This window comes from Juglans regia, chromosome 13, assembly GCF_001411555.2.
Source record: "Juglans regia cultivar Chandler chromosome 13, Walnut 2.0, whole genome shotgun sequence".
In the NCBI taxonomy this organism is placed as follows: Eukaryota; Viridiplantae; Streptophyta; class Magnoliopsida; order Fagales; family Juglandaceae; genus Juglans; species Juglans regia.
The window spans coordinates 33266350-33292437 of NC_049913.1; the positions used below are offsets into that span (position 1 = coordinate 33266350).

At 35.0% G+C, this 26088-nt stretch overlaps 2 protein-coding genes across 8 annotated transcripts; both read left to right on the forward strand.

Annotated features, from left to right (window-relative positions):
• Positions 1-531: 531 nt before the first annotated feature.
• LOC109003340 lies at positions 532-16302 on the forward strand. 6 transcript variants are annotated; one of them, XM_035684699.1, is made up of 15 exons: positions 532-720; positions 814-1065; positions 1575-1652; positions 5613-6320; positions 6414-6737; positions 7837-7922; positions 8046-8143; positions 8251-8412; positions 8488-8787; positions 8964-9476; positions 9630-10419; positions 10567-10797; positions 10946-11070; positions 13326-13741; positions 14990-16302. In XM_035684699.1, exons 2-15 carry the CDS (start codon positions 997-999, stop codon positions 15980-15982), a joined length of 4893 nt encoding a protein of 1630 aa, XP_035540592.1. In that variant the 5' UTR covers positions 532-720; positions 814-996; the 3' UTR covers positions 15983-16302. The 6 variants fall into 6 exon arrangements, with proteins under 6 accessions (XP_035540592.1, XP_018836982.2, XP_018836983.2 ...); XM_018981437.2 differs by having other exon boundaries at positions 533-720; positions 793-1065; positions 8251-8787; XM_018981438.2 differs by having other exon boundaries at positions 533-720; positions 814-1069; positions 8251-8787.
• A 3824-nt stretch (positions 16303-20126) lies between these two features.
• Positions 20127-24761, forward strand: LOC109003339. Of its 2 annotated transcripts, none has more exons than XM_018981434.2 (5): positions 20127-20239; positions 20724-20859; positions 23504-23597; positions 24175-24255; positions 24344-24761. In XM_018981434.2, exons 1-5 carry the CDS (start codon positions 20206-20208, stop codon positions 24479-24481), a joined length of 483 nt encoding a protein of 160 aa, XP_018836979.1. In that variant the 5' UTR covers positions 20127-20205; the 3' UTR covers positions 24482-24761. The 2 variants fall into 2 exon arrangements, with proteins under 2 accessions (XP_018836979.1, XP_018836980.1); XM_018981435.2 differs by having other exon boundaries at positions 24347-24761.
• The last annotated feature ends 1327 nt before the right edge of the window (positions 24762-26088 follow it).

Here is a 26088-nt window from a genome sequence, read left to right on the forward strand (position 1 = left end):
CTTGGTTCACAAAAAAATTATTTTATAAATTAACATGATTTTATAGAAGTCTTTAGATTATAAATTATTTTAATTTTAAAATAATTTTAATATAACACATTAAATTATTTGATTTTTACAATTTTTTTTTTGCCTTAAAAAAATAATTAACCCATGAATTGAATACCGCGCATTTTAGTCCGGAAAGATAGGTGCTGACTATGAAATGTGAGGCGCACACAAACTACTGAGACACGCTATGGGCGCACGATAGCCAAACCCAGACCCTTCCAGGCTTCCACTGCGATCTTGCCACATGTACCGTGGAGGCCTAGCGCTAGCAAGAGCGCAATTCACACGCAGAACAGCACAGAAATCCGAAGCCCACATGTACGACGAAACTGACCGTATATCGGATTCGCACGTGCGAAGTGGCAGTCTCGCTCAATTTGCTGTATCCCCGCGGGCCGCAGCATATAATTTTATTTTGTTTATTTTTGGTTTTTCTAATCTACGAATATTTATCTCATTTTACACATTTTCCCTAGAAAATCTAGAGAGCGAAACGGCGAGAAAATTTAGAGAGAGAGAGAGAGAGAGAGAGAGTAGAGTTTTCCTCATGGTAGAGAGAGAAGAATTTAAGAGAGAGAAGGGGGCAGAGAGGAGCAATTTAAGCTTACATGACCGTTGATTCTCAGAGACTCTTTTCAAGATTTTTTTCTCAGATCAGAGAGAGGGAGGGTATACAATTTTATAATTTCATGTCTGTATTTATCCTTCTTTACACGTAATGAATGGTGATATATGTATCAGATCTTTTGTAATAATATACAGAAGGAAGCTCATCTGGTTGTGCTGTACGAGACCTGAAGATTGGCTACAACTTGCTGGCTAGTAATCGAAGAGTGGATTTTTCTCTGCAATCAGAGAGTGGGATTTTTCAGAGAGACTGATTTTTGGAATTGGGATATTGGAGTTTGCGTTTGATTGTGCTGCCGATTGATCGTTGCGGCGTCAATGGCCGAGCGGTCAGAACGGACTGTGGAGGAGCTGTACAATGCGACTGAGTCGATTGCGGAACTGGAGGCATGTAAAATTCTAAATTAGGGTTTTCCCGGTTGTTTGTCATTGCAATGGTTTTAACTAATTATGCTTTCGATTTTAAACTTCCATTCTTCGGGTTGAATTTTTTTTGGGATTGATATTCACGAATTTCCCATGAGCGAATACAGTGTATTAGTTGGTTTAGGGTTTGTTCGGTTATATATTTAGAAATTAAGTTTTTGGGTTATGAGTAATTTTCCTTCAGTTTTTTGTCCTTATGCGATCTTTTGTTTAACTTTGAATTAAGTTTTCTTTTCCTATACATTCTGTGTGTATATGTACGTATGTATGTTAGACACTGGTGTGAAGGTCATTTGCCCATATTTCGGTCTTTTGTTTGTTGGTTTTGTGGCTTCTTTAAGCATGGCATTTCCTTTTGGTTGCAACCAGTGAGTTCTATTTATATAATTATTAGGTTTATGGAATTGGACACGTTTTTTTTTTTTTTGGATTTTGGTAATAGTAACTAATGTATTTGGGCATGCTTTTAGATAACACCAGTCTTGAAAGGGAGTTATCGGATGCAAGGACCTGTTGATGATACGGATCATGATATTGAGAAGAATACGGTGAGATAGCAGGGTAATTTACATCTGCTGTTCTTATCTTCTATTTATTTATCCCCAAAAAAGTTACATTCTAGCTTTTCTTTTCCTTCTGATGCAGTTTTCATTTATTTTGATTGCAATATTTTTAGAATAAGTGTTTCTCAGTTTGTGTTTACGGACCATTATTTTTATAGGTAAAAGAAAGTTTATGGAACACAAGCAAATGAAACTTTGAGCATTCTTAGTATTTTTTGTTCACCAAGTCGACAAGCCTTAAAACTTTAAATAATTTGCAAGTAAAACTGGTTTGACAAGTATATGCTGTGTATTTGGAGGGTTATCTTTTTCTAAACTTTGGATAGGGTGAGGATGTCCTGTTTTTTAATTTCTGGAACATGTAAGTTTCTATCTTTTTCTTAGTTAGGTGCACCTCCTTTTTCAAATGTAACTAGTGAAATAATAATTAACCAGTAGATAGGGCTGTAAAAATAAAAACCGGGAAACCGGTGAACCGGACCGGTTTGGTACCGGTTCCTATTTAGCAAAACGGGTCCAGTTCTGGTTTTGGTTTTTAGAACACCAATTCGAACCGAACAGGACTGGCATATATATATCATTTTGAATTTTTTATATTATATATAAAATATTTTTTTATATTATGTATAAATTTTTATATTATATTATATGTTAAATTGCTAATTAATATAACATGAAATTTTAAAATCTTATTATTCATGTCTATTAGTCTTATAACATAAAATTAATATAACATTTGATACAATATAAAATTAATCTTATAAATCTTAATATAATATTTGATTATGATATAACATAAATTAATCATATAATTTTTAATATAACATTTGAATTTTGATATAACATATAAATTTTAATTTTATAACATAAAATGAGGAATATGAGCCAATCACTTGCTAAAGTTTTGTTGGAGTATGATTTTGTTTATCTGTAAAACAGAAAAAAATTGGAAAAACCGGAAGTTCCAAAACTGGTGTATACCAGTTCGTTTCTAAAAAAAAGTCCAAAACTGGACCGAATCGGACCTGTTACATCCCTACCAGTAGATGATACTTTTATTTTACTTATAAAATTTTTTAGATGATAACTTTTGTGTATGGAGATAACGGTTACAGTTGAAGATGAGTGTAATTGTGTATATCTTAGGGTTTTCGGCTCGTTGATATGTCATTGTTCTTGTTCCATACCCTCTAGGATTAGCTACCAAGTGAAGTGATTCTTTTTGCCTTATATTCTAAAGTGCATGAAGAACAAGGTGAAATGGCTTTGAGTTGTATGTGGTTGTGTTACCAAAGTTGGAAAAAGTTAATATTTCAATGCTTTTCCTTGCGTTTAATGTATGCAACTTGTTCTATGTTGTATTGTGGTCCCGGCATCATGCTATGGACAGAAAGAAGATGAATTATTATTTTAGGTTTCTACTATTAGACATGGGGTTCATTGATTTTTTAAACAAGTGCAAAATGGTGATCCCTAGGCATACATAATCTCAAATCTAGTGGAACATGGATATATGGATTAAAGTTATCAAGTCAAACTTGACAAATATTTGCTGGGTTCTAGGTTTATGGATGGATTCCGTCAGCGAAAGTCCCTCAAACTCAATCAATAGCCAAAGGGAGACCCTTCCAAACAAAATTGAAGTCTTTGCGGTGTTACCCGGGCCTTAGAGGTTGATAATCAAACAAACTCCAAGTTAGCCAAACCAAAGTTCATATGATTGGTGCTTGAGCTTCTAGGCTTTAGAATGTTTAATTTCAATGTGGGATTTAATCGTTTCTTCAGGTAAGGTAGCCTTTGATATTCACCTTTTTCCTTCATTTTAGATGATAACTTCCTTGTGCATATGGATTAGGTGGAATTTGAATTCATTACCAAATCTACTGCACTAAAAATCACCTTGAGGTTTCTCAATACATTTTGCCATTGTCCCTCCACTTTTCCTACACATGCAACACCAGGTTAATTACTGTGATTTGTCATTTCCTTAAGTTGTCCATGGTCAGAATCTTCCCTCGGGAAGTTGTCCAAGCAAAGAAAGTAGCCTTGACAGGCACCTTACTCCTCCAAGGAAACGGTTTGTGGTGCTGACTATTGATGGCATCATAGAATATTCTTCCACAACCTCACGACATATGCTCCATGTACTTCATTAGAGCACCACCCCCATTCTCCACCCTACTTGGAATCAATTATGGCTCTCCACAATGCATCCATCTCTTGGTGATAATGCCGCTACCATTTCCCTAGAAGTGTCCAGTTGAACATCCTTAAATTTCAAACCCCCAATCCACCCCTGATATCAAAGAACAAACCTTTCCCCAATTGACTAGGTAGAATTTGGATTCATCACCTAATCCACTCCATAAAAAGTCACTTGAAGATGAGTGTGATTATGTATATTTAAGGGGTTTCAGAATGTAGGTATATTTTTGTTCCATTCCATTGCCTCTAGGATTAGCTACCAAGAGAAGTGCTCTTTTCGCATTATATTCTATGGTGCATGAGGAATGAGGTGAAATGGCTTTGCCTTGTATGTGTTGTGTTACTAAATTCTAATTTGATATCCTGTTGTTTTTCTATGCACTAATTAGTGTGTAACTTGTTCAATGTTGTGTTGTGTTTCCCTTCATCTTGTTGTCGTCACGTAGATGAAAGGACACGATTTTTTCAAAACAAGTACTAAAGGGTGAACCCTAGGCTTATATTATCCCAAATTCAGTGGAACATTGTGATACCCCATATGATAAGGATAAGAGTAGGTGACGTATTAGATCCCACATTGCTTAGGAAGGATAAATCCTTGCTCTTTATAAGGTTCCAATGAGACTCTATTTGTATCATTGACTAGTCTTTTTGGAGAATAAGCCATGTCGTTTGGGCCTTCCATTGGAGAGCCTATTCCAACTAGAAATGTGAGACTTGAGCTGTGCCACCTATGATGGACTGGCCCGACGAGGACTTTGAGAATTTAAGGGGGGGAGAATTGTGATACTCCATATGATAAGGATAATGGTAGGTCGTATATGGGATCCCACATTATTTCGGATGGAGAAGTCCTTGCTTTTTATAAGGTTTCAATGTGGCTCCAATTGTATAATTGACTAGTCATTTTGGAGTATAGACCATGTGGTTTTGTCCTTCTATTAGAGCGTTACAAATATGGGTAATTGAATCATTTGACTAATATTTAACTCTGATGATTTATATATTTTGATAGATATTGAGAATCAGATGAACTCCAAGTTAGCTAAACCAAAGGCATCTGATTAGTGCATGAACTCCTACTCTTTAGAATGTTTGAGTGCTACATATGATATGATTGATTATTTTCATGTTCTCTTATGGGTTTTCTGGAAGAGATCTCATCTCATCCCATCCCATCCCATCCCATCTCATCTCATTTTATCTCATTCCCAAATATTACTCAAACACAAACATTTTTCAATTTCAAATTTTTAACTTTTTCATCTAATTATTACAAGTTTCCCAAACTTCCAAACAAAACACAAAAAACAATTTAACTTTTTCAAATTCCAAAACAAATTTAATATTAAAAAAATTATATTCTAACAATATTTTAATTTTATAATATTTTATTAAATTTTTTCTCTCATTTTTCAAAATCCAATAAAACATCATAACGCAAACTATTTTACCATTATTCACAAACTGTTTCACTACTATTCACATATTTCTCATCTCATCTCATTATCCAAGCATCCCCTAGTCAAGTTAACCTTCAATCTTCTTCTTTTACCTTCATTATGGTTTTATTTACCCCTGTTAATGTTTTCAATGCTGCAAAATTTAATGTTGATTATACATATAAAAAAATTAATGTTAATTGTATATGTTTTTGGGTGATAGAGTCAGAAAGTTAAAAATGCACTCATTTCTTTTTTTCCCCTGTTTATTCCTCAATTAGTTCTTTGGTTTTATCAGGTATCTTCTCGATCTGAAACAAAATTTGGGAAGTGTTCCTTGAGTAAGAAAGTTCCTATGAGAGGCGAGTCTGGGACTTGTAACGTGTGCTCTGCTCCTTGTTCGTCTTGTATGCATCTGAACCAAGCTCTCATGGGGTCAAAGACTGAGGAGTTTTCTGATGAAAGCTGTCGTGGAAATGTTGCTAGCCAGTATTCTTTCAATGAGAGTGGTCCTTTATCTTCTCTTAAGTCTCGAGCATCTGATAGCTTACAGCATACCACCAGTGAAACCAGTAACGTACTCAGTGTTAATTCCGGTCATGATTCTTTTTCGGAAAATGCTGATAGTAAATCAACCTTAAGGTCGTCTGTGATATCTTATGCTTCTGAAGATCTTGAGATACTTCCAAAGTTGACTTCTGGAGAAAGAATCTCAGAGGATCAACCTTCTTTCAAACCACAGTGTGTTTTGGATCAGAGAACCTTCTCAAATAAGTACAAGGAAATTAAGGCAGTTGAAGGCCATGATGATAACATTGCATGTGTTAGTAGACCCAAAGATGCAAGTGTAGAGTTTAGTAATCATAAAAGGAATATAAACAGTAGTGCAGCTTCAGTCAGTACTTTAGATCCAGAGGGATCATGGAAGGGAACACAATTCAACAAGTTGGCCTCATCAGAGATTCCTTCTTCAAAAGATGCAGATGCTAGCAGTACTTTACCGAAGGTGCACAGTCCATACTCCCATTCTCATAGTGTTAAATCTCTTAATTACAATACAAATTTAATATATTTAGAAGAGAATCCTCCTCATATCCAGGACAAAGCTCTGGAATGCTCAACTGAACTCATCAATTCAACTAAAGAGGCAGCTTCCGATATTGTTTCTGTCCAGAAATGTTTTGCACATAAAGGTAACCTTATTGGTGGCAATTCTGAGGCTTCAATGAAAACTTATCCAAAGTCAGAAGCACAGACCGAGAAGGATCATGGGAACCCACCAGGTGAAACTTTGAAATCTTTAGGCAAAGATGAGCGCAATGATAGTTCCAAGGAGTTGGTTGAGTTACCTGTCATGCACGAGCCTCCTTTGCGATCTGTTTCTGGGAATGAGAGTGATGAATCCGACATTGTGGAGCAAGATGTGAGTAACAATTCTTTTTGCCCTCTCCGGTTTTTTCCTTTTTGATTTTTCAACTTAGAAGATGTGTATATAGATTATGTATATGTATATGTATATGCATATCTTTATCTGTTGTTTATAATCATTTGACTTGTGTATCTGTGGGTCCCCATCCTCTTTTCCACAATGCATTCTAGCTATCCGCTATCTTAGGCCTTGTTTGTTTTCAGGAAACTTCTCAACTCATCTCATCATTACAATTTTCCAAATTTTCATATAAAATAAAATAAACAATTTAACTTTTTCAAATCCCAAAACAAAAATAATATTAAAAAAATATATTCTAATAATATTTTATTCAACTTTTTAACTTTAATCTCAATTCAATTCATCTCATCTCATCTCATCTGCGAAAACAAATGAGGTCTTAGTGTTTTTCAGATAATTACAGATAGGAATGTCAGATCAGTACCCGTGTATGTGTATTTTATTGATTACTTGCTTTTACAAGAGTGTGATTCATTTTGGGAGGTGAGGAGAATAGATTTGCATAGGTTTATGGAATCAAACTGCGATCTTTGACAGAAGCTGGATATTGTGTCTTGCTGAAAAATCTAAAAGGCAGACATCTTAATCTTATGGGTTGCATATATGTGGTTGCACAATCCACCCTGTGGTCTTTACATTTACCTATTTTGAATCAGCGTTAGTCTTAATTGCCTTTTTGTTTCCTTTGGTTGGTATGTGAGAATGCAAAGAATCTGGGCATTGGGGCCACGGTCAAGGCCATGAAGGGAATATCAGTTTTGCCTTCTTTTAGGCTTTGTCTGTGAGGTTTCCGTGAATGTGAATACTGTTGTGCTTCTATTAATTTTGAAGTATATATCTCAAATGTGATTGATATTATCGAAATTGATGTCCTAGGCATGAAATGAGTTAACAAAGAAACACTTCTCCCCCTCTTCAACACAGGCGGATGGAGAACCCCCTTGCCTGTGACATTCTTTTTTCTTTGTTAGAAAGACCCTCCCATTTCTCGTTGATACCTGTTTTTACTATTAAAGTCTTTGTTTCAGCTAGAACATTTAACACCTTTGCCGATTCCCTATGTTGGAAACAGGTAAAAGTATGTGATATTTGTGGGGATGCTGGTCGTGAGGATTTGCTTGCAATATGTAGTAGGTGCAGTGATGGTGCAGAACACACGTAAGCATAAACACCCTGTCATCAATATTACTCGGTTGACAGGCTTTATTGATTCTTTATGCTGAATTGATATATAAGTTTGTGTTCAAGATGGTTCTAAATGCTGTTGTTGCTATCAATCAGCTATTGCATGCGAAAAATGCTCCGAAAAGTTCCTGAAGGTGACTGGCTGTGTGAAGAATGCAAGTCTGCTGAGGAGGATTCTGAAAACCAGAAGCAAGGTAAATTTTAAATATCCAATCTCAATGAGAAAAAAAGAGGACATGGGAACTGTATGAGTTTTGTTTATGAAATATTCTGTAATCTAAGTTTTAAATTGAATTTGAAGGTTCGGAAATTGAGGGAAAAAGAACAGAAAAAGTTAGTTCAAGCACACATGTTTCTGGCAAGAGGTGTGCAGAAAATATGGAAGTAGCTTCAGCAAAAAGGCAGGAGCTAGAAACAGGTACAGGATCACCCAAGCCTTCAAGTCCCAGCAGAATAGTTACAGGATCACCAAAGCCGTCAAGTCCCAGCAGAATAGTTACAGGATCACCAAAGCCAAGTCCCAGCAGAATAGTTACAGGATCACCAAAGCCGTCAAGTCCCAGCAGAATAGTTACAGGATCACCAAAGCCGTCAAGTCCCAGCAGATTAGTTACAGGATCACCAAAGCCGTCAAGTCCCAGCAGAATAGTTACCGAATTGCCAAAGCCATCGAGTCCCAGCACAGTAGTTGCTCTATCACGAGATTCTTCATTCAAGAGCTTAGATAAGGGAAAAACAAAGTCTGCTTATCAAACACCTTTTCGCAATCAATCCAGTAATGATATCCCAGAAACTGTGCGCTCTCCTATGACTGGTCCACGGCTTCAAACATCCAAGGGTAAGCAAATAGGTTATGTTGGCTGGACATCTTTTTTCACTGTTTTTTTTCTTTAAACTCTCACTCTCTCATTACTTGTGCAAAGCTATGCGTCACTTGTTGTAATGCCCATCTTGACTTCTTGGGTTTTAATGTTTTATTATTTTAAACACCAATTGACTGTTTTCCATATACAGGTACTTTGTTTAAATCCAATTCATTCAATGCCTTTAATTCCAAACCAAAAGTTAAACTTGTAGATGAAGTTCCGCAAAAGCAGAAGGGTGCTAGAGAACATACTTCCATTGATATGAAGGAGGGGCCTGCCAGAATGATAAGCAAATCCATGTCATTTAAACCTGCAAACTCAGGACGTACAAATGCTAGTGAATCAAAAGTTAAAATGCTATCATCTAATTTTACCCATGTTCAAGATCTAAAAGGATTGAAACAAGCAAAAGAACGTGGTCCATTTGAAAGAAAAAACTCATGTAAACTGGAACGCCCTCTAATCGGTTCAACAACAGCTAGTTCCACTGTTTCGACAGCTAAGGTTGACCAAAAGCTTGGATCTCGTGTTGAAACCAGTTTGCCTTCATTTATAAGCAATCACCGAGATTCAAAGGTTGTACAGTCAGATGGAAAATTAAGTCTTTCGAAAGTAACCAGCAGTCTAGGTCGTAAAGGTGTAGAAACTCCAGTTACTTCAGGTGCGATCTTGCCTTTCATGTAGGAACTCTGCTAATTCTATATTTGTTTATTTTATGCTCATTGTTCCCTCTTTTACTTTTTTATGTGGTTAGTCTACTTTTCCTTCATGGATCATGTGAAGCTAATATAGTATCTGTGTTTTGTTGATGCAGCCGGAGCTTCATCTACTAGTGGAATGGGTGGCTCCACTGCCGAACAAAAGCTGAATCAAGTTAGTTCTAAGGATGAACCTGTAGCCACTCATTCTTTGAATGCTGAGAAGTCATCCAATAATGCTGAGGGAATTGTGCAAGATGGTTTGCATTGGTCACAGGAAATAACTAATCAGCATGAGAAAACTAGGGAGAGTGCCAGTATACGCTCAGCCACAAGGCCTACTGCTGCAAGTGCTTCTAAAGGTGTTGTTTGTCAAAAATGTAAAGAAATTGGGCATGTGGGAGAGTTCTGCACGGTCAGTATTCCACAGGCTTCTGGTACTGATATATCTGCTGCAAGAAGTTCTAGAGAGGAAATGCATGAAGGCAATAAGTTGAAAGCAGCAATTCATGCTGCATTGCTTAGAAGACCTGAATTTTACAGGAAGAAAAGAGTACTTGATCAATCTGATGACTTATCCATATCAAACGCGGACTTGAATTACGAAATAGCTTCTCACGATCAAATGTTGGTTTCCAATAAGCTGAAGGATGCCATGTCCACTGAAGGAAGTTCTGAAGGGCCAGCTATTCTTGGGAGTTCTACCTCCGAATCTTCAAAACAGACTACTGTCAATAGTTTGAAGCAGTTTGGTTTGCACCCAATTGATGTTTTTTCTTCCAAAGTGGGGGACTCATGTTCCAATGCTGTTTCTGTTGGAAAGCCTACAATAAGGCATTTTCCTTGTCAAGCTTCCACTGTTCTCCTGAAGAAATCAGTCATTCCTGAACATGAATTTATCTGGCAGTAAGATTCCTTACATTTCTGTAAATTATGGTTGTCTGTTGGAGAGAGAGCTTGGCACTCATTTTTCTTTCTTCATTTGCTTTGTCACTCGTCATATATTGCGTCTCAAAAGCAGTCTTCTAGAAAAGCTTTGTGATTAATGTGCAGGGGGGGTTTTGAATTGCATAGAGGTGGAAAACTTCCAGAATTTTGTGGTGGATTTCAAGCACATCTGTCAACTTATGCATCACCTAAAGTTTTAGAAGTGGTGAACAAGTTTTCCCCCAAAATTTCCCTGCATGAAGTATCTCGCTTAAGCACATGGCCATCCCAGTTTTATGAAAGTGGCGCTAATGAAGATAACATTGCTCTGTACTTCTTTGCCAAAGATAATGAGAGGTACGCATATGTATATCTACTTATTACATAATCTTTGTTTTTTCTCTCAGCTTACACTCATTATATAATTGAAAGTATGTGTTCCTGATGTATTTGTCTCTCTGTTTTCAACATGGTAATATTTTTTTTTCTGTTTCTTGTGATGCAGTTTTGAGAGAAACTACAAGAGCCTGTTGGATAATATGGTGAAGAATGATTCAGCCCTCAAAGGGAACTTTGATGGCGTTGAACTTTTGATATTTCCATCCAACCAACTTCCTGAGAAGTCACAGCGTAAGGATTAGCTGGAAATTTTATTATAGGGACACATTATAGTATCTTGTAACAATATCTATGATGGTCTTCTGTGGTTTACTACTTGATGTTTACACTAATTTGAGGCTCAAGAATTGGGTTGCTGATGGTGCATGGCCTGCACCATGAGGCATTTTAACAAATATAAAGACTGAATGTCCCACAGCATGGATATGTGAATTCTGTGACTTTAGAACAATTGGAATCATATATGGTGATGATATGCCGATAGATATTCGCTCACACCTGTACAAACTTAGATATGGGTGCAGGTTACTTGTGTGGATGTCTCTATTGTGACTTCTGAATATCGACAAGACTTCCAGGGCTATACCTAGGCTCATTTTTTAAGTGATTGGTTTTTAAGTTTTAATAGCTCTTCTATTATGTGAGTTTTAGGAAAGCAATGGTGACACCAAAACAGGGTCAATTTTAGGAAAGCAATGGTGACACCAAAACAGGGTCAAAACATTTCTCATTAACCTTAAGGGTAACCCACGGATTGTGGCAATCTAGGAAGCAATTGTGATTTTTGAAGATCGAGAGCGGTCAATGGATGAACTTATATATATTTTTTAATACTTTACTCCATTGGTTGATTGTAATTGATTTTAATGGCATGAACTCTCATGAATTTCTTGTATCACTAGATTAACATGCATACGTGGTTGTCTTGTATATGTCCTGTGTACTTGGGCTCTTGTTCTATTCTTATTCTCAATAAATTATTTTTACCGATGAATAAAAGGTTAATGGGAAGACTTTTGAAAGGAAGGTAGCTGCAGAAAATGAGAATGCGAAAGTGGAGTCTTACTTTTAAAAATGAAGAAATAAACCACAATATTGGGCTTTTAACTTAAGAAGAATTTTTAATACACAAAATTTCATTAAGCTTTCATTGTATTTCATTAGTAGATCTATATTTATTTGCTGCTGGGCACTCCTGATTATCCTAGAACTATTCCTCTTAATCTAGAAACTGAAATATTGAAAATGTTTGATCAGTAAGACTAAGCTAAAGCCCACACATAAAGACCTAGTAAGTCCATGTAATTGGGTTATAAAACCTATCCCTAAGGTAGCGTAGGTTTACAAATAAACCTATCTGTCTGTGCTTTTTTTTTTTTTGGTTGAGCCCCTTGAAGTTTGTGTGTACTATTCTTATCCTTTTTACTTGCAAGACTTTTCTGTTCTATGCATGTGGTAGACAGTGTATATGTATATGTTAGATACTCTAACAAAAGGTCACACTTGTTTGCCAACATTTTAGGTGTGTTTGATACGTGTCAAGGTGTATCCAATATGGTCATGACTCTTCTTTCTCCTTCTGTCTTACCTACCAAAGAGACAGCTATGCAGACACTAATATGCTGTGTTATCAATCTTTAATTCTTGTATGTAAACTTTATACAGTCGCCAAATATTGAGGGCTGCAATATTTAGAAGGCCTTATCCAACCAGTTGGGTTGGCTGCAATGTCCCTGTTTGCTTTTGATGTCTGTGTCAGTTGTAGGCCATTACGGACAATGCCCTTCTTCACCTTTTTCTCTTTTATTCTTATTTTATATTTTAGTTTTTATTCTTGTACTTTCAATTCAAGCATCTTCTTACTCTTTATTGTTGCCGCCATTGGTCTTGGTTGTTACAATCTTAACTAGTTTTATATTGTGGTAAGGCTAGCATTCCATATTTGAACTTTAATATTTTAATGTTTATATAGTTTTAGTTTTCCCCACCTCTTTATCCATTTGATAATCATATGGTACTTTTTTTTTTTTCTAGTGATGATCATATGTAACTTGAGGCTTCATGTATTTTTTTTTATAGTTCTTTATGGTCTATGACTCTATAGTCAGCTTCAATGGATGCTGGAGGGACTAAACCGTCAAAAGTTTGATACATTTAAGTTGATCTATAGAAGTGTGAAACAAAAATGCATGCTAGGAAAGAAGATTTACTGTTGGCAACGGTATTTTGAACTGTGACATTTGATGCACTTTTCAAACAACCTGCAAATAGTTGGTTTTTCAATATGTTGGAATTGAATTTTATTCAAGTTAAATATGTGCAATGCTTAAGCTTTTAATGCTTTGAGGTTTACATGTTTAGGGTGAAAAGTGTGTCCCTTTGCTTTCCTCTCCTTCTGTGACTTTGGATCTCATTGTTCATCAATACAAAGTACCATTACTTTTATGTGAATGCATATCTGCTGAAGTTTGTTCTGTTGATGGCAGGTTGGAATACGTTGTTTTTCTTATGGGGTGTGTTCAGGGGAAAGAGGGTGAATTGTACTGATTTGTCTAAAAAGTTACAAATTCCCAGTTTGAATGAGGTTCTGCTGAACAAAGATATTCCCCCTGCTGTCATGACCTTGTCCGAGAACTTGTGTTCAGAAAGGTGTATAGATGAAGAACTACTAGCATGTGACAGATCTTGCAATGTGGTCCCAACATCCAATGCCCCTGATCAGCCATGTGCCACAGTACGTGGGGATTGTGAAAACAATGTAACTTCGCTTGAACAGACACGTCCAGGGTACCAAGAAAATTTGGAGCAGCAAGATAGTAGACCATACCGGGAATCCATTTCGAAGATACGAACAAGCATTGTGCAGTCGAGCCAAGAAATGAAACCCAGCAGTCCATCCTTGGTAATGTTTATTTCCTTATACATTCATATAAGATGCGAACTGCATATTCTCACACATCCAAGATTATACTCTCTCTCTCTCTCTCTCTCACACACACACACGCACACGCACACATTATGTTCGCTCAGATGGAGCACATGTGCCCGCATAGATGTTTTCCTCTGCCAATGTCACCTTTTGCAGCCCTGTAAATTTTTAGGCTTCTTTTGGTTCTGGGATTTTTTTAATTTGAAAATTGGCCTCATATTTGAAGTTTGGTTCAACGTACATTTGAAGCCCCCAGCAATCGAAGTTCCTCATTTGGAAAAAAAATGAACATGAAAGCAAACAGCAAAGTCATAAAACAAAAATTGGGATGCCCGGGGCAGTGGATCCCCCTCAAACCTCAAGGACCCTTGAGGTGAGTGGAGGTGTGGCAATCTCCCTCCAGGGGCTGGGATGTGGAAACCACTGGAGGAGGGGGGAAGGATCCCATTACTTCCGTGGGCTGCGGGGCTCTCAGATTTTTGTTGGGATCCTCTCATCCCCAGCCCCCCTTCCCCTTGGTTGTATCTTTTCTTAATCTTTATCTTTTCTTGTGTATTTCTTTTTACTTTTATTGTTGTTACTAGTAAATTGTTCATGGGCCTTTGTGACAAATAGACACACATGGGGACACACGTTAATGAATGCTGTATGATATGAACGAATGGAAAATGGTTAAAAGTTTTTTTTAGTAAGTAATGATTATTTAGAGTTAATGTCACTAAGTTTAGCCTTGATTCGTTCTTTATGGGCTTTTAACAATCCATGAACTTTCTTATTCATAAATTGAATATATTCATATATGCTGGATGCTTTCTTTGATAAATTTCTCTATTTTTTTGGTTGAAAGTTAAGGGTCTGAGAACTCAAGCATACTTGTGAGTTATTCATTTATTTTTTTGGTTGACACGTTTATTAACTCAAAGAGTCAAACTATCTCACTACTATTCAATAAATACTTTTTCTCTCTCCTTTCCCAAAATCCAATAAATATTTAACTCAAACTATCTCACTACTATTCACAAACCATCTTACTACTATTCACAAAAACTTATAAAAAAAAAAATCTATATATCCTTCAGGAAATAATCCTGGAAACGTAACCCTTATTTTATGTCAATTTGTTGCTAAATCTTAATTTTTAACTTAATTTTGACCGTGAGATCTCCAAGTAGTCCTGCTCACTTGTCTCTGTGATGCATATTAACGTTTTTCTTTATGCAGAAAGAGCAGTGTCTTCCAGAAAGACTGGATGCACAGATCAAAACCTCGCGTCATGCATTTGGAAAAAGTGGCTCCAACAGTGGTGAGAAGATACTAAAGCATAGGGATGATTCTTCTGACAGAGAAAATACGCTGTCATCCAGAAATTTTCCTGCTGGCAATGAGTGTTGTGTCTTGAGGGTGGCTGAGAACAAAATTCAAGGTAGAATGAATGAAGTCCTAGATCAAGTTAAAGTTGAGAGGGAATTGAAGGAAGATGCTGGGTATGTGGATAGAGAGACACTGTTGGAGAGAGACCTGACAAATCACCGGAAACGTCCCTACTTGGATCTTTCAGAGACAGCTCCCCATACTTCTACTGGCACGAGTCAGATAATGCCCTGGAATGAAGCGAGTAGTATGTCAATTTATGGAGAAAGTGGTGGTAAGAGGCTGAAGACAGGTTTCAGTGTAATGTTTGGACATAGCGATTCCAGAGGTAGGCATTCTGCGAATGGTAATTTTGCATCTCAGGTAATTGATCCGGGTCCCTGTTCTTCCTTTGAGAAGAAATTTGACGAAGTTTGTGATGAGAAAGTGATTTTGGAGGACTTGGGAACTCATGAAAAGTACCTGTTTCCTGTGGATTCACATAGAGTAAAGGATTTTGGACTTGGGGAGAACTCCGTTCCTGGGGAAAAGCACACATGGGATGATGATGAGGTTCCAAATCTTGAGCTTGCTTTAGGGGCTGAGACAAAACCAGCAACTAAAGGAATGTTGCCTTTCTTTGTTGGGGCAGTAGGCAAGAAAAATAACCAAAACATGCCACCAGATGCGGCGACCAGGGAGGAGGATGATGGTGTCTCTGCATCGCTTTCCCTTTCTCTCTCGTTCCCATTTCCGGACAAAGAGCAGACTGTAAAACCTGTTTTGAAAGCGGAGCAGCTGCTGCCCGAAAGACAAAATTTGAATAACTCACTGCTTTTCTTTGGGGGCTACAGGAACAAATAGAAATGCTGCTATGTTGGCATTAGTCTGTACATTAGCATGCCCCACATGGTTGTGGTGAATGTGTACTGGATCATGTACGCTGATCTCCTGTGGGCACAGGCATCATAGGTGAACCCATTTTCCATATGTTCATACCCCCATACAGGATTTACGCCCCTTTTTTTCATTTTAGCTGTTAATTTTTCCTCTTTTTTTTTTTTTTTTTGATTTTTTTGAGTGCATACTTACGGCTCTGTATATAAAGAGAATGAAAGCCGGCACACTATCGAAATGTCAGTAGGAATTAGCAGACCAATGTGTTCATCAAAAGCTTATCTTTCTTTCTTTCCCCTCATAATTTCACAAAATTTTCCCCGGGTCAGGAGGTTACTAACAGGTGATGCCTGTGATTTTCGGGGACTCTCGGTTCTTTGCCTCATTATCACTTAGTATTGGTTGTATTCAGCAAAATACATTAAAAAAAAAAGGTAACATAGATCCCTTGAAACTAATCTCTATTTTATTATTTTTTCCAAGCACGATGATATTATTATTATAATATTATATAACTTAAGGTACAAAAGAAGTGTGGGACTAAGGCTGTTTGGGTACTAAAGTATCTTTAACACTTTCTAAATATTCTCGTACTTTTGAAAATACTTCACATGTCAAACAATTTAAAATACTCTCAATGGGACCTACAAACCGACTTCAATCTCTATTCATAACTATTCACAAACATTCTATAATACTTATCACTATTATATATAAATAAAAAATAAAATCACTATAATATTTATCACTATTAAATATAAAAAAAAAATCATTATAATATATAAATAAAAAAAATCACTATAATATATAAATAAAAAATATTTATCACTATTATATATAAATAAAAAATAAAATCCCTATAATATATAAATAAAAAATAAAATCACTATAATATATAAATAAAAATATTTATCACTATTACATATAAATAAAAAATAAAATTGCTATAATATATAAATAAAAAATAAAATCACTATAATATTTATCACTATTAAATATAAATAAAACATAAAATCATTATAATATTTATCATTATTACATATAAAAGTAAAATAAAATCACTACAATATTTATTAATATTAAAAAATCACTATAATAAAATCATTATAATATTTATTACTAAAAATAAAATCACTATAATATTTATGGGACTCACATATTTTTTAATTACCTATTCAAAAGTCAACAACTCAACATACTTCACACATCAAAACAACTCAAAATACTCTCAATGGGACCCACAAATTCACTCTAATCTCTACTCATAACTATTCACAAACATTCTCAACACTTCTCACCACCCAAACGTACCATTTGAATCAGTCACCCAAAAAAGCTAGGATATTGATGATATAGGGAGGGAGAATGTGGGTTAGTACTAGTGAAATTCACAATGAGGTCTAAGAGCTACAGTAACATTTGGGGCACACCATACTTGATTTAACTGTGTAAGGTCTTCATTTTCCGAAGCCTTGGTGGGAGGACCAAAAGTTGGGATAAGCTTCTCGTGAAGAAGAGAAGGGCTGAGACAAGAATTCATTGTGTTTGGGCTAGGGGTGGGCAGCGGGGCTCCATACCATGCTACCCTGCCCCCGCCCTACATGTAGAAGGACCGGTGGGGGCAAATTTGGGTGGTGTGGGGAACAACTTGAAGATGGGCATGGAAAGAATGGTGGCGGAGGGTGGTGCAGGAAAGAAGATGAGGAAACAACATGGAGGAGATGTGCCTCCCTCCATTTGAATTGCTTGGGAAATGAGATGAGATAAAATTTTTGTGAATAATAATAAGATGGTTTGTGAATAATAGTGAGATTATTTGAATTAAGTATTTATTGAAATTTTGGAAAATGAGAGAAAAAATTAAATAAAGAATATTAAAGTTAAAATGTTATTAGAATATAATTTTTTAATATAATTTTTATTTTGAAATTTGAAAAAGTAGAATTGTTTTTTATTTTTTATTTGAAAGTTTGAAAAATTTATAATGATTAGTTTGAAAGTGTTTATATTTGAATGATATTTGAAAATGAAACGAGATGGGATGAGATGAAAATTGTTTCCAAACATCCCTTAAACATGGCATGATTCTTTTTGCATACATAAGACAGCTTTGGTTAAATATATGAGAAATAATATTTGCAGTCGTGAGTATGTAAGCGCCGTGCAGTCGTTTTGAAAAAAGTGAATAAATATGAAATCTATATGAAAATAAATTAATTTTTTAATAGTAGATCCTATTCTTTTTTAAAGTGATTGCATGGTATTTATGCATTCTACGATTATATGTACCATTACTCTAAATATATTTGAGGGATATGGACAGAATAGAATTCATAGACTAATTTAACAACTGACCTTAATTTATATGAAGACATGGTTTTTACAATAATTAATGTTATTTTATTTTTGCTGTTGCCCTTGTTGTCTTGGAAAGGAAGTTTAACCTAATGCCAATAATTGGCGGATAAACCAAAGCCGATAAGCCAAAGCCATACGTACCCTTCGGAAATCTCTATATACCATGTATATCCAGCTAGCGATGAGTGAATGGAAAGAATAAAGCTGCAAACTTTAATGCTAATGCCAGGAAAGAGTTGTACCTGAGTAAGTATGAAATCAGGTAACAAATTAACAATAGATGCTACGAGATTTATATTTTTTATTAATTTTTTTTTTCTGAATTATGTACTCTTAAAATTTAGATTGAAATTATAATAAGTCTCCATTCAAATTATGAATATCTATGCATCATGTAATTATATTACAAAGATAAAATGTAAAGTGAGCAAGGCTCTAGGAATCAAAATTGGATTTCGAAATTGAAAAATAAGTGATTCGAATAATAAGGAGAATCAACAAATTGGATAGGATGATTCATGAATTTTTAAATCGGTTGTTCTAGTATGAATAACAAATATTAAAAAATATATAATGCAATCAAAGCATTTAAAAACCACGTATAAGGAGTTTAAAATATAAACTTATTGACGAGTTTCAATAATAATATAATAAGAATCTATATAATTTATGTATTTAATCTCAATTGGTCTCATATATTCTCGTCGATGAAAAATATAAACACCATTAAATTATAAGCACATATTAATGATAGTCTTTCGTGCATAGTCACAAATAGAATACAAAATACCAATTCCTATCCTAATATTTTTGTTCAATTAAATAAAGTAAAGAAATCTATGTGTAAGAGGATTTTCCCACTTCACAAGCCCAAGTTTACTCATGAAGTAAGGCGCCTATAAAAATTAGTAAACAGGTGGCTGATGAGACGGACATGCCTGACATATCTCGGCCACACTCTGATCATGGGAACTTGTGCAGAGCATAACGGGAAACACGGAGAACCCTTGATCCTCTGACATGGAAACATCGACAGACCACTAGAGATAAAGCAAATCAGGGAACTACGCTGCATTAATGACACCACTACCCTAGCTACACGCTGTATTAATGACGTTGTCGTAGAACTATGCCGTATTAAAGGATTTTGAAAAAAGGAACATTATGAAGGACACACACTCCATAGGGGCAGACACGATTTGTCCCCCTCCTAGACTCTCAGTATAAGTAGCAATTCCTGAATACGAGAAACTCTCTATGATCCCTAAACTCTTTATTTATTTACAAAATTTCAAGAAACTTTACTGATTTTGGCATCGGAGACTCCGAGCCCAAAGACCACTCTCTCCCAGTTGCCTTCTTCTCTATTTTCGTAGGCCCAATTCTAAAAACTAACTGCTAGAACCTGGTCCAAAGGCGTACGAAACATAACATTAACACTATCATTAATCTTTTAATTTTGATACCATTCTTATTTAAGATAAGTATAAAAAAGTTAACATATGCTTAATTCTATTATATTATACAATAAAAAAGTTAACATATGCTTAATTCTATTATATTATCATAAGTTTAACACATTAATGTGATAGAAAGGGGTTTAGAACTTTCTTTTTATATCAAAAGACAAACTTTAGATAGTACTGAGGTAATTTTTAGACAGTTTTCTCTCTTTGTAATAAATAAATAAATGGAATGTGCTTTGCTGTAATTTCAATTGCTAACCTGAAACAATAAGTAGGGGTATTTGTTGGAACAAACTTGATTAATTCCAATAAATCGAATATACAGAATACTCTCTCTCTCTCTCTCGCTAGATCTCACGCTTTCTCATGGCGACCTGCTTTGCTCCTTTGTCTATCTCAGGTAAATTTTCCAGGGTTCCATTTTCCATTCGACAATTAACTGTTTGAGTTGCGGAGAAAGCCAGCGAAAGAAGAAGGAATTATATGAAAAAGAATAAAAAAAGAATTCAACTTCACTTCGGCAGAACTTACATTTTCGTTTTTTGTTTTTGGTTACAGAACTTAAATAATTGATTCCAACATTCAATTCCTCTGATGAGATTCCTTCTTTAAAAAAAAAATGTGATAAACTTATACAGAACACATAAACTAAAAGCTTTTTATACTGTGAATTTCAAAGTTGTTTAATGCAACCTTAAAGAATAAGGTTTTTTCTTTTTGAATTCTCAATTATGGGTTACTAGTGAGACTAAATGAAATGTTGTTCTTTTTGTGCTGGTTTTCTAACAGCTTCGAGATTGTTTCGTGGTGGGTTTTCTCTACATAAGTCGAATTGTTTAATTTTAGATGAGAGTTTTGCAAATAATGGCTTTTCTTTCCTATAGGCGGATCTCAACTCAATGCGCGTGAGGTTTGGTCCACAAAACCCAATACATTTTGGAAAACCCCAAAACTGAGAATAAAAAAGAAATCGATCCAAGCGGGAAGTAATGGCAGGCTATCTGTTCGTGCTGAGTACCGGTATATCATTTCTGGACTTCAATCTATGTGAAATTTTATGTCTGTATATTTATATTGCATATGAATACGGACGGGGTTATAAAAAGTCTTTATTTTCTTTGCTTTTTGTTGGCTTTGTGTGTGAGTTGATGCAAACTTTGCCAGCCAGTTGTTGTGAAGTTATATCCATAATTTTACTTATCTAAAAGTTATGTGCTCATAAGGGTATCCACTGTGGTTTGGTCAATCTAGGATATTTGAGAGCTTAGTAGCATTCAAGAGAGCTAAGGTTGATGTAGGAAGACATAAAATCAATGAATCAAATCTTTTTGCAAATATTCAACTAGAAAAAAGGAGCATGCTTAAAGCGCATTGCTCCAAGGCCGAAGCGCTTCACATACCAAAAGCAAAGCGCATATGCAAAAGTGCACTTTAAGCGAGCTTTTTGGGTGAGCGTAAAGTGCAGAAAATCGTGCTTTTATAGTTTCTTTTGGGGAAATTTATATATAAATCAGTGTAAGACCCAAAAATAAAGTACTCAAATAATCCTAAGTAGCTTAGTTGATATTGAAGATCATTTACGTGCCACGGCACCTCATGTTGTCATGTGTTATGTATATGTTTTGAACCTAATATAATAGTCCAAGTTGGCTTTCTAGATGGATTAATTTTTTGTTGCTTATGTTAGAATAGAAGTCAATAGCTACAATTCTTGAACTTTTTTGGTCATGGCCTTCTTGGTATATTTGGATTGAATTTATTATGTCTATCAATATCATAGATATGTATAGTTATTAAAGCACAAGAGATTTATATAAAATGTATTGTTTAAATTATATGTAATTAGCTTATTACTTGATTTATATGGTGCATGATACAGTAATAAGCTGAGTTAATAGGCTAAATATATTACCCATTTTCCTTTTAAAGCTTTTTTTAATGTATTTTATTGGTTTTTTGTTACTTTACATCATATTTAAAAATGTGCTCTTTAGTTAGTTAGGCATGAGCTTGCACTTGGTGCCTAGGCTCTAGATGACGTTTGCGCTTAAGTGGCCTTGTGTTTTCACCAAACCGGTATGGTTGTGGTGCCATGTTCTTTTAGCAATTATGCTTAGGAAAGAAAGTCAAAACAATGATTTAATACCGCTTGACATCCTTGATTGAATAAAGTAATATATACAAAGAAAATATCTCATAAAAAAACTCTTCTTTGAAAATTCTATTGGAATTTATTTATGGAATCAAGATAGTTACCTTTCAGAAAAGACTTATAGTGGGTTTGGATAGATAGTACAGATGAGATGAGATGTTTTGTTGAAAGTTGAATAAAATATTATTAGAATATAATTTTTTAGTATTATTTTTATTTTAGAATTTGAAAATTTTGAATTGTTTATTATATTTTTGTATGGGAATTTGGAAAAGTTGTAATGATGAAATGATATGAGATGTTTTGTGTATCCCAACCCACCATTTATATATTTGGGATCTTATATATTAAAAAAAAAGATTTTTTGGATTTGATTCTACACTGCTGCTCAATACCTAGGGGATCGACTCTATTACACGAGTTGATTCCTAAATAGTTTCTTATATTGTGACGTAAGTAAACTATTGTTATTTTTTCAGGCTAAAACCTCACTGATTTTTGCCATTCTTATTCTATTGGTTAGATCCTTTCTTTATCCATAAACAAAAAAAAATCTAGGCTTAGCTTTTTTTTTTTTTTCATATTTGAACTTCTTTGAAATTTATTTCCCATATTTTGCTACAGCTAACTAAAAGACGATAGATATGATTTGTAGAAAGCACCTTCTAGTATTTATAATTTATTAGCAGATTTGCACTTTCCTTCTTTCTTTTTTCCCCTTTTCTATAGTCACTTGTAATGACAGATAATGTCTGTACTATTTGAAGCTTGGGGCAAGAAAAGGTTTTGTTCTAGTGTCCTAAGATGATATTCTAAAGCTTTTGTACATTCCCACTCCATGTGTTGATAAGTCCTATCTCACAGGAAAGGTGTGAGTCACTCGGAAGTGGTGTTAATGTCCCCTTTAAATGCGCTTTAAGGACTACTTCAATTGGCGGGAAGCTGTTGGATAGTTGTATTTAAGACATAGTTTCGAAATTTGGAAAGCATCAATGATTTTTATTGTGCTTCTGCTTGCGGTTGACTACCATCTTTACCTTGCTTAATGGCTTTTGTTTATCAAGAAAAAGCAAGCAAGAAAGAAACTCTGGAATTGTCTGTTTCAGTCGGTTTTAATTATCTTTTATTTTTTTCACTATAATCGCTGCACATTCATGTACATGCAAGAAATCCTTGTTTGCGATAGATTTATTGAGTTCTATGGATTCACTCTTATTAAATGTGAATCAAAATATTAAAGGTCAGTTGACAAATATGTTTTAGGTGTTAAGGTGGATTTGAAAACTTAATTAAAAGAAAAAAAAAACCTTAAAACGAGAGGCTATATAGAGTTTGGGACTTGCTAATTTGATAATTTTACTGATAGTATCACTGAAAAAAAATATTTTACTGAGTATCAGGAGCCTAAATGGTCAGACCCTGGTGTCTAGGTGCTTTATTTTAATCTTTTGACGGTGCTGATGGTACTGTAAATTTATCAGTCTTTTCTTTTGTTGTCTCAAATATAAGCAGTGATGGTAGCGGAAGTGGTGCGGGTGATTTTGTTGCTGGTTTTCTTCTAGGTGGTGCTGTATTTGGAACTTTAGCTTATATTTTCGCTCCTCAGGTGAATGGATATCCTACTTTTAGTTTTAACAACCAGAATTCATGAAATATTTCTATTGATGAATATCAAGCGCAAGCAATATTTATCACATTATGTACCGATCGAAAAAAATATTTATCTCATTATGAATTACTATGCAAACTACAGGCACCAACTCGTATATAGACAAAACTATGCTACTTCTAATTTTCACTTTATCCCATGGAAAGTTTGTTTGCCTTCATTTTACAAATTTGATTATTTTTCCTGCACCTCATCAAAGTGGTCCCAGATCTACATGAATGAAAAGGTTGTTGTACAAGTGGTAGTTTCCTTCTCTTTAATGTCAATGAGTACATGCAGCTCTATTAATCCCTGTAATTACGTCTCGTAATTATCCATTATTGAAAATCTATCTCAAGTTCTAAAGCAAAATGGATAATCTGTGTATCATCCATTATGATTCTTGGGGAGGCAATTGGAATGAATATGTTGTCCTTTGGGCTTTAAAATATGTTTGATGGTCTGTTTCATTCTTTTGGGTTTTGATTTATGTTGTAAGTTTGGGTCTAATCCTGGTTTGCTCTGTTTTATGCAGATAAGAAGATCCTTGCTGAATGAAGATGAATATGGGTTCCAAAAGGCCAGGAGACCGTATTATTATGACAAAGGTTTGGAGGTAATTACATTTTAATGACCCCGTATGCATTGTTTCCAGCTAATTGAATAGATTTAATACTCCATTTTGTTTGTTTCCTGGAAACCAGAAGACGCGGCAGACCTTGAATGCAAAGATAAGCCAACTCAATTCAGCCATTGACAATGTATCTTCACGTTTAAGGGGTAACAATAATGTCCCTTCGGTGCCAGTTGAAACCGATCCTGAAGTGGAAGCTACCGTGTGAGATTTGTTTCCATTTACCAAATTATGGTCTTTGAATCAAAGGTACTTGGATAATAGATTTTAAATCTCAACTATCGCATATATGTTCGGAGTTAGATATCTAAGTATTTTGGGTTCTTCCCTCTTTTTTTGAATGGAGGTTGTTTGTGGACTTTTAATATCTAAATTTTGTTCTTAAGAACAACGAAAATCTAAATTGTTCTTGGGTTAAATTAGAGGATGGTGATGGAAATAGTGTGCAATTAGATGCTCTCTCACTTTAACCTCGAGATGTTTTTGGATGATAGTGTCGTATCGTCTCTGTTGCATGGCATAGGTTTTTTTTTGCAAGTTTGCTGTTGCCTTTGGCTAACTTCTCGAATTGAAATAGTGATCCTGGCCATCTATTGTATCTATGAAGCCTGCATTTAATTATATGTATGGGGTTCTGAAGCTTGAACCTTCAGTACTGCTGTCCAAAATAAAACGCATGCATGAGTTTGAAATTACAATTTTTGAGTAATTGTAATCCAGAAGTATGTACATATATCATTAGAAATTAGTGTTTATATGAATAATTTTAATAACAGAAAAATGCTGGATGCAAGCGGCCTGATCACAACCGGCGTGCAAATGCTGACATGGTGGCCATGTCATTTAATAAAACGACTGTGTTTCATCTGCGTTTTTCTGAGAAGAAAAACAGTGTGTTTCGTGAAATCTTTCTCCATTTTGTTTTCGTAACCCTAAGACTTCCTTCTCTATTTCGCAATCAGTTCTAACATTATACACTGCAACTTCACACTATTTTACCATTCAAAAAAAGAAGATAAAGCATGATAAAGGCTACTTTTCTTAAACCACTGCATGCCATCTAAAAAAGTATAGGAAGTTCTGATGAATCAGTAGATTCTTTGGTCAATCAGAGAAGGGAAAAGCACCTTGTAATAAGAAGATTTAGATGAAAAAAATGAAGTTGCATGAACAAATGAGAAGCGTGCAAGGGAAACGGAGAAATATGTTAACAGAAAAATCAACAAGCAATAACATAAACGGGTTTGGGAAAAATCGTGAAAATGGATTTGGGAGAAATCTGTTAATCATGAAATTCAGCATTTTTCTTCATTTTCAGATGAAAAATCTAAGAAATGAGTTTGTTTTTCTTGGTGGATAAATGCTTCTCGGAGGCATTTCGTCAAAAGAAGGCCAGTTTTTCTATGTTCTAACGTTGGCTGATTTCGAATGGTATGCTTCTCTCGCCTTTCTCTTTTTGATTTTTTTTTTTCCCTTACATAAGCTTAGCCACATCCCCCGGTTACATGCCGCTTGTGCAGTGGCACTTGTTAGTAGCATAATTGCTTTGCGACCGAGATATATATATATATACTAGTAAGGGCAAACATGTGCAATGCACGTGTGCCTAGTTACAAAAACATGAAAAATATTCTTAAAAATGGAAATTTCTTGTAAAAACATGTAATAAGAAATTGAGAGAAAATAACCTAATAATAAAATAATATACATGCCAAAATAAAGTAACATACACATCAATCCTAGTAATATAGATGCCAAAATAAAATTAGCTAATCATATATCTCAACTATACATCTCAAAATAAAGCAATATATG